Here is a 16315-nt window from a genome sequence, read left to right on the forward strand (position 1 = left end):
AAATTATTTTATTTAAAAACAGGGTGGTTTTTTTTTTTTTTAAGATTTACTTATTTTGAGAGAGAGAGCGAGAGTGGGGAGGGACAGGAGGAGTGGGGAAGAGACAATCCCAGGCAGGCTCTAGGCTGCCTGCAGATTGGAGGCTCTAACTCAGGAAACCACCAGGTTATGACCTGAGCCAAAATCAAGAGTCGAAGGTTTAACTAACTGAGCCACGCAGGCACCCTGGTAAATTAAGTTTTTAAGAAAAAACGGGATTGAATGGAACAAGTGGCCAGATTGTTTCCAAGGATAAATCAAGGGCCCTTAGGGTCCTCTTTTTTTTGTTTCTATCATCAGTGCCAAAGGGAGGAAAAAGAGCGGTTGTTGCATTTGCCTAATTTAATTTGGTGCTGTTTCTAGGGATAACCAAAGCCAAAAGAGCAAAAGAAAGCTAAAACCCTAGAAGAATGAAGAGGCAGCGGTGACTGGAGGTCGGGAGGGGCGGGGGTGCGCTTAAAGTTTGAAAGAGGCCAGACATCAAGGGACCAAAGTCAGAAAATGCAAACTGGAGAAACGTTTTAAAATCAGTATATTTCTATAAGGGATGCCAAAGGGCATACTTTAATAAAACCTTTAAAATCTGGAACTCTCCCCGGAGAGCGGCCCTAAGGCATCAGCTCCGAAAGTGCCGAGCGCGCTGGGCCAGCCTCCCCGGCTCCCAGGCCGCCCGGGCGGAGGACCCGGGGCCGGAGGGCGGTGGGCGGCGCGGCGCATGCGCCCCCCACCCCGGCTTCCAGCGCGTGCTCGGTCGCCCTCCGCTCCCCGTCCAGCGCACTCCGCTCCGGTCAGGCCCGGCCACCTGCCGCCCGGTCACTTTCTGACTCTCTCCGGCCTAGCCCGTCAGGTCTTGGAGTGCTCATTAGCGTCTCCCAGAACTTTCCGGGGAGCGCGCGGAGGCCGCTCCCGGCCGGGCGGTAAGAAGGCGGAGGGGCAAGGGTCTCAGGAGAGTCCGGGGACCGCAGGCCGATGACCTGGACGGTGCTCGCAGCGCGAGGCTGGGGACCGCTAGGGGGTTCCCCTGCGTCCGGCTGTGCGCAGGCGCTCAGGGACGAAGGCCGGGCACGCGTCGGCCAATGAGAGCGGGAGCCCGGCGCCGGCCGCACGCCGGACTCCCCTCGAGCGACCCGCCGCGCTGACGCCGGAGAGACGCGCGCAGAGGAGCGCGCCCGACTGGGATTTCAGGGACCGGGACTTAGCGAGCACTGCCGGTAGGACTCGGTCAGCCTCTGCCCCACGGGGGCGGCGGCAGGTGGGAGCGCCGGGCCCTGCGGCGCGCGCCCGTTTCCCGGGCTGATCCTCCGGTGCGCATGCGCCCCCCGCCCGCCCTGCGGGAGCGACCGCCCTTCCCCCGGTACCGGGCGGGGGTGGGACAGGTCTGAGGAATCTTCGCGGGGGACGCTCGTCCGAACTGCGAGGGGCCGGAGGGGACGTGCTCCCGTCGTGCCTTCGGGCCGCTCGGCCCTGACCCGGGGTCTGGGCGGGCCGCGTGCACGGTGGCCTTAGGTTGACGCGCTAACTTTTGAACTTTGGGCGCTGTCGGGGCCCAGAGTACCTGCACCGCATCTGTTTTAACTTGATGTGAAATGAGGAGCCCGAGACGGTTTAGGTTTGTTTCCGACTCTGTGTCCCCGAAGCCCTTTCCCTTACAGGAAACTGTTGTGATTCGAACCTCGTAGCCAAGGACTTAGAAAGGAGACGAAAGAATCTAGATGCTTTGCTTTTGCTGTAATTTATTAATTTATTTAAAGGACTTACTGCTTTTGCTTTTCTTTTACCTTTTTCGCTTCCCTGAGAAGTAGTGAACTGAAAAGCGAGGAAAATTTGCTTTTATTCCTTTTTGACAGAACAAACTGCTTTTAAAACCCTTGCAAAACAGTTCCTAAGATAAGTCACGGTTTAAATGAGAGCAGCCTGGGGATATTAAACTTTGTTAAAAGAAGTTACTTTCAAATAAAAATTGTGCCAAATGTCCAAAAACCAATCCTAAGGCCTCTCTTTTAAAAACCCTTTTGGGGTTTCTGTGTCTATCAGAGGTAAGCAGAACAGGTTTTTTAAGCAATCCATAATTTGGCTTTTCCACCAATTTCGATTATCTCTTCCCTACCACATTTGACCTGAAACTGCATAGATTAAATGCGTCACGTACCACAGAGTTTAGGTTAGAATCAGAAATGTTCATTTTATAGAATAAAAGCTAACATCAGTATTAAACGGATGACAGTGGCCATTTTCGATGGATTGTAAATAAATTGGGACCTTCCTCATCTTCCACCTCCATACAGAGTTCTCCATCTCCTTGGAAAAGACCTTCCAACCCCACCTTCCCATTCTGCCGGAGTGTGTCTCCTAATCCTCTGTGCACGGCTGTATTTCATTTACGATCTTGTTTTATAATAATCTTTCTTTGTCTCTTTTTCCACTCCCTCCCTCTTCCCTACACTAAAATTTTGGACAAGTAGATTGTCGTAATGTTTGTTTTATTCCCAGTACTTTGCATAGAGCCTGGCACGTAAGAACATGGTAAATGCCTGTTGAGGCCTTAAGTAAGGACGCGGAGTGCCTCCGCAGTCTGGAATGTGAGTTATTCTGGAGCCTGCCTGAGGCCTATTCCGTGCACCCCAGGCTTTCACACTGTTTCTCCCTGGCAAGTGAGTGCACCCAACTCAACTCTGAGCCAGGAGGCTTTCCATCTGCTGACAGTCCTTTGACTTTCTGGGTAGCTAGGGCTTATAAGGAAAAGAACCACAGATTCAAATCTTCTGGCCTTGTTAGCAATCACATTTCTCATCGTTAATTAAAAAGTTGACATCGCAGTTGTCAAATCAGGCGCCTTAGGAGTTTGTTTTCCCGAGGCCTGTTTATTTCTGACCGAAGCGATGAAATTGGGTTCTTGGTCTTGCAGAGCTGAGAACTGAGCCAAGATCTGTGCCGCGTGAAAAGGCCAGCAGCCATGCCTGCAAGCGGCTGGGTTTTAACCTCGTTTCTGATGAGGTTTTGGCATAATGGTGGGGTTCGTGGGGTTCAGAGCTGAGGGCCAAGAAAGGATTCTTGAAGACATCTTTGGTGCAAAACGGTGATTTTGTTACAGCACGGGGACAGGACCTGTGGGCAAAAAGTTGCACTGGGGTCGTGACGAATGACTGGCTGTATACCAGTGAGGTCCAAAGGCAAGTGTCCAAGGAGACTTTCATATACTAAAGACTCCAGTGCCGGGAGCCCAGCTCCGCGGGTCCAGGGTTCCCTGAAGGACGGGCAGTGTGGGCACAAGAGAGATGAGAGAACCACAGGTTTCTTTCTTGATCACCAGGCAGGCATCTCCGTTCTGTCCGCTTTGGTGTCTGTTTTTATTGACCAGGCAATAACGTCATCAGAAAATAGGAATTGTTTACACGGACTAATTTTTAGTGATAAGGTGCTTCAATCATCGAAAGTGCACAGAAACAAGTTTTACAGAAGTGTTTTTTAGAAGCATCCTATTTGTTCTTGGCGCCAGTCTCCCCGATTAAAGAAATAACAAATCTCTCTTGTTTTGTATGGGTTGGTTATTGGCCAATATTTGTGGCTTTGTTTTTTAATTAACAAGTTATAACCAAATCATGTAACGTTCTTACAGTAAAGTCAAGTAAATTTTATAACCAAGAATATAACAGGATGTTTTTAGTAGAAAACAGGATTAACATACATGTTATTAAAGCTAGTAAAGCTAAGATTAAAATATAGGTTAAGTTGTATATAGATAGGCTAAAAGTTATTGTGATTGGTTTGTAAACTACAAGAGAGAAAAAGAAAAGAGAAAAAAATGTTAATTAACAAGTTGCTTGAGAAGGCCCTTTATTTTGATGCAGGCACAATGGGGGCCCTGTGTGTGTGTTGGCCCTGGACCCGAGTTCCCACATTCTTATCCATCCTCATAACTGAAGTCAGTCTAAGGGAGGATATTTGTCGAATGTAGACTTTGGGAGGGAATCATGTTCTGACCTTGTCTTCTACTTCTAATCTCCAATCTAGGCTCCAGTTTTCTTCGGACCAGACTCAAATGGACTATAGTTTTGTCCTTGTTTTTAATTATCTCCAAATTAGGCTCCTTTTCAGTGGGCCAGAATCAAATGCAATTTTTGTGTCTTTAACCCCTTCAAGTCTATGTTTTGGGTCTGCAAGGCTCATTAGAAGAGCCTTTTGTCAACCATTTATAGTGTTTTGACTCAAAATCTCTTATGCAGGGACAGGAAAATGTTTTTTTCTTACAGGGTAACTGTGTGGGGAGTATCAGTCTGATTTGGAACCCTGCAAGGCCTAATTAATGGCGACAGACTTAATTTCACATGAGCAGTAGTAGCAGAAGGAGATACCAGTTTCGCTTCTCACGGCAGGAGCCCTGCAAACGTCTGCCATGTCCTCACGGTGACTGTCACCCAACAAGGCGGATGCGGCTCTCAGCACTCAAGATCCCCACAGGCCTTGCTGTTGTCAAGCTAAGGTTGTTTTTCCCTCTAGCAAAGCATTAGCCTTAAGACAGGAGGGAGTTCCTGGAGAACTGTTTTACTCAGCCTGCCTCAAGTATTTGTCAGTTCAGTTTTTTCTGCCATTTCCTTCTTGCCTTTGTTCTCCACTTCACTATGGAGGAAGAGTGATGTTGGGGCTCCACCAAACAGACGCCATGACGGGCTTTAGGTCCCCCCTCTGATCTAGAAGGCCTAGGTTTCAGTTTCCCGAAACGAACCGGCAGTTACACACTGCCTAGAGCAAGAGAGACCGCCTTCCCAACACCCAATCAGGGAAGGCCAGCTGCCACTCTCCACATTCCTAAGGGGGAGGCCTGCCGATGGGAACTTTAGATAGGACCCTGTGACCTAATGGTAAAGTTAACCTGACAGTCGCCGAACAAGACCCTGGGCTCACCCTGTAATTGGTTGATTTTAAAGGTACTCTAAATGTTGTACTTGGATCCCGCCAAAAGTAACGAATACTCTAGACAATGTGAATGGGTAAATCTGCTGTCAATAATATTGTACAATTATGATTGGGTCACTGTACCTATGTCACAATTTCTTGTAACTCCCCCTCCCCAAACCCCATAAAAACCCCCGCTCAGCCCTTGCTCAGGGCTCTCTGCACGGATCCACTGCGTTGGTGAAGGCTGTGAGCCCGAACTTAAGCCCGGCGAGCCTGAGCCGTAATAATAAATGCCCTTTGCTTTTGCATGCGTGACTCGGTCTCCCTGGTGGTCTCTGGGTTTTGGGGGTGATATTGAAATCTTGGGCATTACATCTGGTGCATTGGCCGGGAATCCCCCTCCCTACAGGGGGAATCTTCCTCCCCAGAACCCCTGGAACCCCAACATGCTGGGCCTGATTGCCGGCTGGTGAGTGCACTCGTTTTCTTGTTCTTCTGTGTCTGAATCTTCTTGTTAGTCTGGTGTTTGTCTGATCTGTTCAAGACAAGGTACAAGAAAGGCCTCAAAGGAGCCAGGCAGCCGCGCCGTGGAACACTCCGGGCCCTGGGCTCCGAGAGACGTCTCGGACCCACTGGGAAGGAAGGGGAGGTAAAGTGTAAGTCCCCACTGAGGTGGAGGTAAAGTATAATTCCTCCCTGGTGAGGGGTGGCCTGCGACCCCCATCGTGTGTCTGTGTTTTAAGTCCAGGGGGCCAAGGGAGGGTAATTGGAGTTGACTCCCTTGGCCCAAGGGAGTTCCACTGGTAGCAGATGTGTAACCCCTCTTTGGGAACAGGAGGCGGCTGGAGTAGGTCTCCTCTTGTCCGGATTCTAGTGGCTCTCTGGAATAGGTCGGGCCAGCAGCACAAGGGAGAACTGGGTGCCCTTGGCTTGGCCACTGAACCAACTTGTATCTACTTCTCTGTGCATCTGTTTGTGGTGTGGTTGTTCTGAAGGGTCCACTGGTGGCAATAGTGAGACTATTGTGTGTTTATTTCTCTGTGCGTCTACTTGTTTGAGTGTAATTTTTGTGGTGACTCTGACTGACGAAGATGTTTAAGAGATGGGGGCACCACCGCTGGGATTCTTCAGCAAAACCTAACTTTTTAACCTCAGAGAAGTTTTAACTAAGCAATCAAAGACCTGATAAAGATAAGACCTAAAACTTTGGCCTTCTTGACAAACAGACGAGAAACCCTTCATTTATATAGTCTTATCACAGGAAACTTGAGTCTATAGGTTTCTGGAGATTAGGCTGTTGATAAGATTGCCTTTTCTTGTAATTTACAGAGATATTTGTTAAGTGGGGATACTGAGGCATGCCACACAAATCCCGGGGGCTGTGGTAATGCTTCCTGATACTTTGCTCTCAGCCTGCCTTATGCTCCCTCATCATTTTCAGTTAGAATTGGTTTTTTTTTTCTTTAATCTCAAGAAGTGAGATTTAATCCTACAGAAAACAGCTAGTTAAATTTAATTATTTAATTTTTCACATACAGTTGAGTATATAGAGATCTTTCCCTAAGTTTGTGTTAAATATTTTCAATGAATTAAAGCTTAAAAGTTTCCAGACAGACCCCCTAGGTCCTATAAAATGATGATATTAGGGCTCCCTAAACCTCAGAATCCCAAAGGCTTATTAAAACAGACTGCCTGGCCCTACCCAGTTTCTGCAGGTCTGGGGTGGGGCCTAATAATTTGCATTTATAACAGATTCCCGGAGGTGTTCTTCCAGCTTTGAGAACCACTCCCCTAAAGGTTGTTTCCTGTTTCTTTTTCTTCTCTTCTCTCATCCCTACCCTTCCAGAGCTGATCCCATCAAGGCCAAGTTGTCAGAGCCTACTCAAGGAGAGCTTACGGAAACACGGAAAAACACTCCTAGGACTCCCTAGGGGAAACCACACATTTCTGTCCTGTCTGGTTCAACAGAACCAGAACAGACATTTTTTAATTTTTTCCAAGGATTTAAATAGGAAACAACCATTTTAGGATAATAATTAGGTTGAGGGTATCAGAATTAAGTGAATATTTTATTTATCTAGGCATTTTCCTATAGAAATATGAGTTGACCACCATTGATGGGGAAGATTTTTGGTAAAAGGAAAAGAAGTTCCTCTACCTCCCAGTTGAGAAAACCACTTTATTCATTAAAAAGGCAGTTCCTACAATATAATTTTATTATAAACACTTAAGTTCTCTTTTATTTTTTGAAGAGAAATACTCCTGTGAAAACTTGTCTTTCTATTACTTACCAAACGCTAACTTTATCTTTGAATAACAAAAATAGCCATATTTATTTGTTCTGATAGATTCAATTTTTTCCCTATAGTTTGTGAATTTAAATCATTCATTTGTAATTTTTGACTTGTATCTAGCCTTGCATTGTATTTTTTAAGACTTTCACATACCCTTATTGTGATAATTGAGTTTTCCAATCACAAAATTTGTTTTTGGATAAAATGTACTACATGTTCTTTCTGCATAAGCCCTCCTTAGGGGAAAAAGGAATTCTGCAGAATTTTATACACCCCAAAGTATATAATAATAATAGTTGTCACTTACATGAATTTTCTATTTGCCAGTTGTTGCTAATCCTTTATGTATATTATTTAGGTGTCAAAAAAATCCTGACGCAAGTAGCCCCTGCTTTTATACATAATATACTCATTAAAACATGTTCAAAAGTCTGAAGTGGGATTCCATATCCAGAGAGCTGAAAGGTAATTACAGTATTCTAGATTACATTTCACCTTTTAGAAGCAGTCTAGTGAGTATTTCCAGCATCTTCTATGTGTCTCTCAACATTTTTTCTTAAATATACAGTACAGATAACTTTAGTGAGCATCAGATAAAGGACAGATGATACCTGTATTTATCGTTTCATTTGTATTAAAATTGTTAGTCTTTATTGCAAGCATTAGAAACATAATTCTTTCCGGGTGCCTGGGTGGCTCAGTCAGTTAAGTGTCTGACTTTGGCTCAGGTCATGATATCAAGGTTCATGAGTTCGAGCCCTGCATCAGGCTCTGTGCTGATAGCTCAGAGCCCGCAGTCTGCTTCAGATCCTGTGCCTCCCTCTCTCACTGCTTCTCCCTCCCTTCTCTCTCTCTCTCTCTCTCTCTCTCTGTGTCTCTCTCTCCCTCTCAAAAATAAACAAACATTAAAGAATTAAAAATAAAAAGGCAATATTTTTTCCTATTGATAAAGACAAATTGCAGTAAAATACTTAATTAACATATCTACAATAAAGTTTTTGACTAAACCAACTCCTGTCTCAGACAGTGTTAAAGTATTCTCTCTGTTAAAGAAGATTTTTAAATTTTAAATTAAAAGGCGGCTTAGGGGGACAGTACATATTACACAGGTGTTTCTGCTGTAAGGATATGTACACATTCTTGGAAATGCTGACATTCTGCAGGATAATACACTAAAATAACAGGGTTTATGCAGAAAAAACACCCACCACTCAAAACTAGACCTGTGGAAGCCTCCAGCTTTTTCATCTGCACTAGCAGCTTTCCACAAGGGATACTTGAAGCCACTAAACATAAGCTTAAATCAAAGGAAGGAAGTATGGGGGATTTTCAGGTTTTGTAAGGTCTTTACACATAGCTGAAGCCATTGTAATTGTAGAAACGCCACCTCTGATGGCTCTAAACCATTAACATGCAGGGAAAACCTGCATAGGGTGTCACATAGTTCCCTTATTCACCAATTGCACGTAAGTGAGTTCCCATTAAAGAAACTGTTTTTGTAGCAGAACAGACAGCTCTTGGACCATGAGGAGACAGACCCAGGAGTGTGAAATATCTTGCCCCTGCTCACGCGGGTAGTCTGTGCCAAAATGAAGATTTGAATATAGATCTCGGATAGAACAGCCTCCCTTTGCTAACCATTGTGTGGTGTGCCTTTTCTGATGTTGTCATGTTAACTTAAGCATTTTTACCTTGCATTGGCTTGGATCAATACAAGCCAATAGAAATATAATATGAGCCACAGATGTAATTTTACATTTTCTAGTAAATTGGAAAAGATAAATAATGTTTTCCCTCTAAAAAAGCAAAAGGAAAGTAAGATTAATTTTAATAAATTATTTCAATATCTAATCAGTATAAAAAATACTAAAGAGATACTTTGCATTCTCTTTTTGTGCTAAATCTTTAAAATCCAATGCATGCTTTACACTTAAAACACCTTTCAGTGGGGCGCCCGGGTGGCTCAGTTGAGGCTTCAGCTCAGGTCATGATCTCACGGTTCATGGGTTCAAGCCCCACGTCAGGCTCTGTGCTGACAGCTCAGAGTCTGGAGCCTGTCTTCAGTTTCTGTGTCTCCCTCTCTCTCTGACCCTCCTCTGCTCTTGCTGTCTCTCTCTCTCTTTCTCTCTCAAAAATAAATAAAACATTAAAAACAAACAAAAAATACCTTTCAATTCAGAGTAGTCTTGGTGGCTAGTGGCTACCACAGGACTAACTAGATGCAAAATCTTTTTACTCTACCCATGAGTACCTTTTAAGGAAATTGCGTACACAACAAAAAAGCAGGCAGAAAGCACCTAACTCTTAACCTGTAATAGTCCAACATTTAAAAAAATTCTCTCTAAATCTAGAAACCATGATTTAATGTTCAGATTTGTATTTAGGAACATATTAATTTCTTTGGGAGAATCCCATTTTTACATATTAATGTCCTTTATTAGTCTTGCTCAGCAGTAAATTTACCATATGATTACAGAGTGGACATTGAACGTATAATTTTTCTGCACAACTGAAAACCTGCACTTTAAGTACAGGAACTTTTTTTGCTTTGATTATTTTTTGATAGAAATGCTTCTAAAACATGTTACATAAATTCTTTGCATAAGCAAAAAAATGTCTCTGTATAACATACTTTTTGTTCCATGTTTGAAAATCATTAAGGATGCATTCTGTAGTTTTTGCAGTTTTGCTGTTGTTGATTCTTTGGAAATTATTTGCAAGCTGACTCTGAAGTTATGAAACTGCTTTCTGTGATAAATGAACTAATTTTCCTCGGAAATATTATTCATAAATATTTAGTTAACTTGGCTATCTGCCTCTAAAACTTTTTGAATCAGATTTGAAACAGCTAGTCTTTCCTAAATTCGTTTCAGATTTTTAAATCATCTTTATGGTATGCTTTAACTTTCAACCTTCAAAACATTTATTTCAAATCAGTTACCATAACAGTTTCTTTTCAGTGTTGCCTTTTAATGTCTTGCTTTTGAAAATGTATAGTAGAGCATGTCCTCTGGATCACCTACATTATTCATTGGATTTAGACATTTTGATTTGATGAACTTTTAAGATAATGCTGCCAAAGACAGAACAGGTTGCACTGTTGTATTATAAACCAAGGTGCTTGGCGGTGTTCAGTAATTCTGGCTTTTCCGGGTGCCTTATATCATTTTTTGCTGAATAATGGATGTCAGTTAGAACATGGTTATATATTTCATCTGCTTCCCATCTGTATTCTTAGATGATCATATGCCCCTCGAGTATTATTCCTCATTTCTTACCCACAGTTGTAGCTCATTTATTAGTATCTTTGCCTTTAAATGGCAAACATTTTCTTAATAATATATAAAATGAGCACTGGCTGGCTCAGTTGGAAGAGTGTATGACCCTTGACCTCATGGTTGTAGGTTCAAGCCCAACGTTGGATGTGGAGATTACTAAAAATAAATAAATAAACTTAAATGATAATATAGGGGCGCCTGGGTGGCTCAGTCAGTTAAATGACTTCGGCTCAGGTCATGATCTCACGGTTTGTGGGTTTGAGCCCCACGTCAGGCTCTGTGCTGACAGCTCAGAGCCTGGAGCCTGTTTCGGATTCTGTGTCTCCCCCTCTCTGCCTGTCCCTTTCTCATGCTCAGTGTCTCTTTGTCTCTCAATAATAAACATTAAAAAAAATTTTAATAATAATATAAAAATGAATTCATTGTGTGTGAGTGTGGGGAGCTGGTTCTTCTTGAGCTAAAGTGGGATGACCGTCCAGGACTGTCTTTGGGCAGATATTCCAGGGTTAGGTCCTGTCTTCAATACTGAGTAAAAACACTCTTTCCTGCTATACTCATTTTCTTCATTTAATTTGAATGCTAAAAGCAATGACTTAAAAAAAAATTTAAGAATATATGCCACGTTCTTTGTAAGTAAACTAGGAAATAAAAAAACGAAAGCACCTAATATCTTACTGCCTAGAGATAGCCAGTTACAGATTGCATACGTATATCCTTCTGGTCTTTTCTTTGCAAGCTTTGAGCCTCGTATCTGTGCCATCTTAACTGAGATTAGATTATTCTGGTTGCTTCGTGAGGAAATTTTGTGAGAATTCAGTCCATCACATACCGCATTGAACTTTTAGATAGTCCAAGTGGTTCTTTCTCCTTACTGCAACTCCATTTGATCTCAGAAATCTTTAAAATGGGAGGAGTATCTCCTGTATCTGTGTATTCATCTCAAACAAAACATAAAGGTAAATGGCTAAGTAAAACCATCTTCTCAAACATTCGAGTGGATACCTCTACACATTTTGCGTCCCAGAGACCTTGCCGCACCAGTCAGCCGGAAAGCAGGGTTTCCATTGTTGTTTGAATATGTAAATTTTTAAAGATAATTCTTGATTTGTCTTTAAAATACATATTTCTGTCATTTTCTTGATGACACAGATACTTCATTCCATTACCTTGGTTCGGGTATATTAACTTGTCATGAAAATATTTTTTTAACAATACTTAGTGCTCCAGATTGGATGGAATAGGACATTAGCCATGTAGCGGTTTGCCTGAGACAGTGACGCTGCTGCACACATCTCGAGGAGAATGGCGCCGCGGGGAGTAAGAGAGCTAAGAGCCCGAGAGTAGGAAGAAAAAGAATTTTACGTGGTGATCATTGGGTGAATAACAGGGCATTTCAAAATTTATTAAGGGACTGCTCACAGGATTTTTTCTTTCCTCTTAGGATTTTTTAAAATCACTATGTCATTTGACATGGGTACCATACCATAGTTGAACATCTTAAAATCTGTATGTTGGAAAAGTTTGTGTGATTAAAATCTTCCCTCTTTTATCTGCTTAACTTGAAAGAAAATACACTATTTTTTAGAGTAGTTTTAGGTTCACAGCAAAACTGAGAAAAGTATAGAATTCCTACATACCCCTGTCCCTGACACACAGCCTTCCACACCTGTGTGGTACATTTGTGACACTGTGACCCTGCAGTGACACCTCGGTTGCCACCCAAAGGCAGCTTATGTCAGGGTTCACTCTGGGTGTTGGTACATTCCACGGGTTTTGGCAGAAGTATAATGACATGTACCTGCCAGGGTAGGACAGAGTCGTTTCACTGTCCTAAAAATCCTATGCCTCCAACCCCTGACAACCGCTGGACTTTTTCCTGTCTCCATAGTTTGGCCTTTTCCAGAATGTCATATGGTTGGAATCATACTGTATATAATCTTTGTAGATTGGCTTCTCTCACTTAACTTAAAGTTTCTTCTGCATCTTTTCATGATTTGAGAGCTCATTTCTTTTTCTTTTTTAAAAACTTCTAAAAATTTTATATTGAATTTATATAAACTGAAAAACGGACAGCTCACCCATTTCTCCCCCCACCCCCAACCCCCACCCGACGCTTTGCAGCCACCAATTTGTTCTCTGTATCTATCAACTTGATGGGGGGGGTTTATTTTTTTATTTTCTTTTTAGATCCCACACCTAAGACAGGTCATATAGTATTTGTTTTTCTCTGTCTGACTTATTTCACTTTACATATTGTCCCTGAAGTCCATCCATGTTGTTGCAAATGGCAAGATTTCATTCTTCTTAATGGCTGAATAATATATTCATTCCTGTGTGTGTGTGTGTGTGTGTGTGTGTGCGTGCCACAATTTCTTTATCCATTCATTCAATCAATGGACACCTGGGTTGTGTCCATATCTTGGCTATTGTAAATGATGGCTTAGTAAATACAGAAGCACATATATCTTTAATTAGTGTTTTTGTTTTCTATGAATAACAAGTACATCATATAGTAATCCTATTTTTCATTTTTGAAGGAAACTTCATACTGTTTTCCATAGTGATTGCACCAATTTTCATTCCAACCATGTACAAGGGTTTTCTTTTCTTCACGTCCTTACCCACCCTTGGTATTTCTTGCCTTTTTGATAATAACCATTCTAACAGGTGTGAAATGATAATCAGATTGTGGTTTTGATTTGCATTTCCCTGATAATTAGTGAGATTGAGCATCTTTTCATATATCTGTTGGTCATCAGTATGTCTTCTTTAGAAAATGTCTATTCAGAATTTTTAATCAGATTGTTTGCTTGAGTTGAGTTCTTTGCATATTTTGATATTGGCCCCTTATCAGATTTATGCTATGCAATTATTTTCTCCCTTTTTATTTTGTTGATGCTTTCCTTTTAGTTTGATATTATCATGTTTATTTTTGCTTTTGCTTTTTGTGTCATATTCAAAAATATCATTGTCAGAGATCTGGCCACTTTTGTTTTCTTCTAGGAGATTTATATTTTAGGTCTTATTTTCACATCATTAATCCATTTTGAGTTAATTTTTGTGTATGGTGTAAGACAAAGGTCCAATTTCATTCTTTTGTATGTGGCTGTCCAGTTTTCCCAGCATCATTTCTTGAAGAGAATGTCCTTTCCCCATGGGATAGTCTTGCCTCCTTTGTCATAAATTAATTAACCATATGTGCATGGGTTTATTTGGGGACCCTCTATTCTGTCCCATCAGTCTATATGTCTGTTTTTATGTCAGTATGCTGTTTTAATTACTATAGCTTTAGACGCTTCTTCCGTCTCTTTTCATGGCCTGATGGCTCTTTTCTTTTTAGTGCTGAATTATATTAACATTACATTGTCCTAATGTGCCACAGTTTATCCATTCATCTACTGAAGAACATCTTGGTTCCTCCCAAATTTTGGCAATTATGAATAAAGCTTCATTAAGCATCTTTGTGGTTTGTTTTTTTTTTTTTTATTTTAGTTAGTTAACATACAGTATAATATTGGTTTCAAGAGTAGAATTCAAAAAAAAAAAAAAAGTAGAATTCAGTGATTCATCACCCACATACAACACCCAGTGCTCATCACAAGTGTCCTCCTTAATATTCATCGCCCATCTAGGCCATCTCCCGCCCACCTTCCTCCATCAACCCTCAGTTAAGAGTTTCTTGTGGTTTGTTTCCCTCTCTCCTCTTTTTCTTCCCCCATCCCATATGTGTATCTATTTCCTCTTTTTTTGTGTCTGTTTCTTAAATTCCACATATGAGTAAAATCATATGGTGTTTGTCTTTCTCTGATTTCTTTCACTTAGCATAATACATTCTAGCTCCACCCATGTGGTTGCAGATGGCAAAATTTCATTCTTTCTGATGGCTGAGTAATATTCCTGTGGGGGGGGACCCCGTCTTCATCCATTCATCACTTGATGGACATTTGGGCTCTCTTCATAGTTTGGCTGTTGTTGTTAATGCTACTATAAACATCAGGGTGCATGTAACCCTTCGAATCTGTATTTTTGTATCCTTTGGGTAAATATCTAATAATGTGATGATTGCTGGATTATAGGGTAGTTCTGTTTTTAACTTTTCGAGGAACCTCTAATATCCATAAGGTAACTTACTAGAGTTTTGGTTGGGATCACACTGAATATATTGATTTAATCTGTTGCCCTATAATAAATCAAGTTGGAAAGTACTGACATCTACTGACATCTTGACAATATTGAGTAGTCCTATCCATGTGGGATAGGAAACAGAAATGGGATGTCTGTTTATTTAATTTTTTGATTTCATCATCAGCTTTTTTAGCTTTACTCATATAGATCTTGTACATATGTTGTTAGATTTATAGGTAATCATTTCATTTTGCGAGTGGGGGATGTTAATGTAAATGGTAATTTTTAAATTTCAAATTCCGTTTATTCATTACTTGCATCTGCTTAACTTTTTAGGTAATTAATGGATGGCTGGGAGTTGATGTATAAATATACATTCAGAAATGTTTTGCCACCTGAGACCTGTGAGAAGGTAAGCTGTGTGGTCCAATCTGTAAATAGCATGAGTAGGGAATTCTGTTATGCATTTAGATAATTTTAATTTATTGTTACTTTTCAAATTCTAAAATTATGTTATGATGGAGGGCAGAAACAAAAAAAGTAAAAGTTCAATGAACATCCCGATCCTCCAAGAGTCCATTCAGGGCAGAAACTGTAAAGAAATACCATGTTTCAGGATAGTTCCGTGTGAAAATTTTAAAAGAAAAAAAGATAAAGATTGTCCTTAGCACAGTTTTTGTTGTGTCGCCCTCAAGTCTGTGCTATGATGTGGAAAACCACGTTACATTTAAATTGTACAGTAAAGTCATCTGATTACTGTATTTGCTATTAGTGATGTATAATCTAAATCCTACTTCAAAAAGGATTCGGGGTGCCTGGGTGGCTCAATTGGTTAAGTCTCTGACTTTGGCTCAGGTCATGATCTCATGGTTCGTGGGTTCAAGCCTCGCATTGGGCTCTGTGCCGAATGCTTGCTCAGAGCCTGGAGCCTGCTTGGGATTCTGTGTCTTCTCTCCCTGCTCCTCCCTGCTCACACTCTGTCTCACTCTATCTCTCAAAAATAAAATGTAAAAAAAAAATTTTTTTAAGGAGTTAAATTAAACGAATTTAATTGACATTTTATAATAGGCATATATAGTATAATTGGAAGAGATCAGAAGCCCTGTAGATAAAAAGAAAATTATATTAAAAAGTAGAACTGATTAGGGCCCCCTGGGTATCTCAGTTAAGTGTCTGACTTCGGCTCAGGTCATGATCTCACAGTCCTTGAGTTCAAGCTCTACATTGGGCTCTGTGCTGACAGCTCAGAGCCCGGAACCTGCTTCGGATTCTGTGTCTCCCTCTCTCTCTGCCCCTCCCTGCTCATGCTCTGTCTCTCTCTCAAAACTAAATAAACATTAAAAAACTTAAAAAACAGAAAACAAAACAGAACTGATCAACAGTGACTAGACATTAAGTTGAGTCCTTGCTCATGATAGTCAAGTCAAAAAAGGGAAAACATGGTGCATTTGGCTCAAAACATATAACTAAAATACAGTTTGACTTGTTACATAAAAATGATATGTGAAGTTTTGGGTTTCTTAAACATTTGGCAATAATTTGTTCCTTTAAATAACTATTCTGTATAATTAAATAGTTACCATCCCAAGGAAGTTATTTAGGGGAAACACTTTGTCCACCAACTCCTATATGACAAGGATTCTCCAACAAAGGGAGACTTTTCTCTGACAGAATTCATGACAC

The 16315-nt window shown here is 41.3% G+C and overlaps 1 protein-coding gene across 1 annotated transcript in view; it reads left to right on the plus strand.

The window, feature by feature from the left end:
- Positions 1 to 776: 776 nt before the first annotated feature.
- Positions 777 to 16315, plus strand: part of TCAIM (T cell activation inhibitor, mitochondrial) — a 47620-nt gene continuing 32081 nt past the window's right edge. The window contains exons 1-2 of the mRNA XM_029938783.1: positions 777 to 956; positions 14969 to 15044. Of these exons, the coding sequence (XP_029794643.1) occupies positions 15016 to 15044 (29 nt within the window). The 5' untranslated portion in view covers positions 777 to 956; positions 14969 to 15015. The remainder of the gene's footprint in view (positions 957 to 14968; positions 15045 to 16315) is intronic.

The sequence above is a fragment of the Suricata suricatta genome, chromosome 5, assembly GCF_006229205.1.
Source record: "Suricata suricatta isolate VVHF042 chromosome 5, meerkat_22Aug2017_6uvM2_HiC, whole genome shotgun sequence".
Lineage (NCBI taxonomy): Eukaryota > Metazoa > Chordata > Mammalia > Carnivora > Herpestidae > Suricata > Suricata suricatta.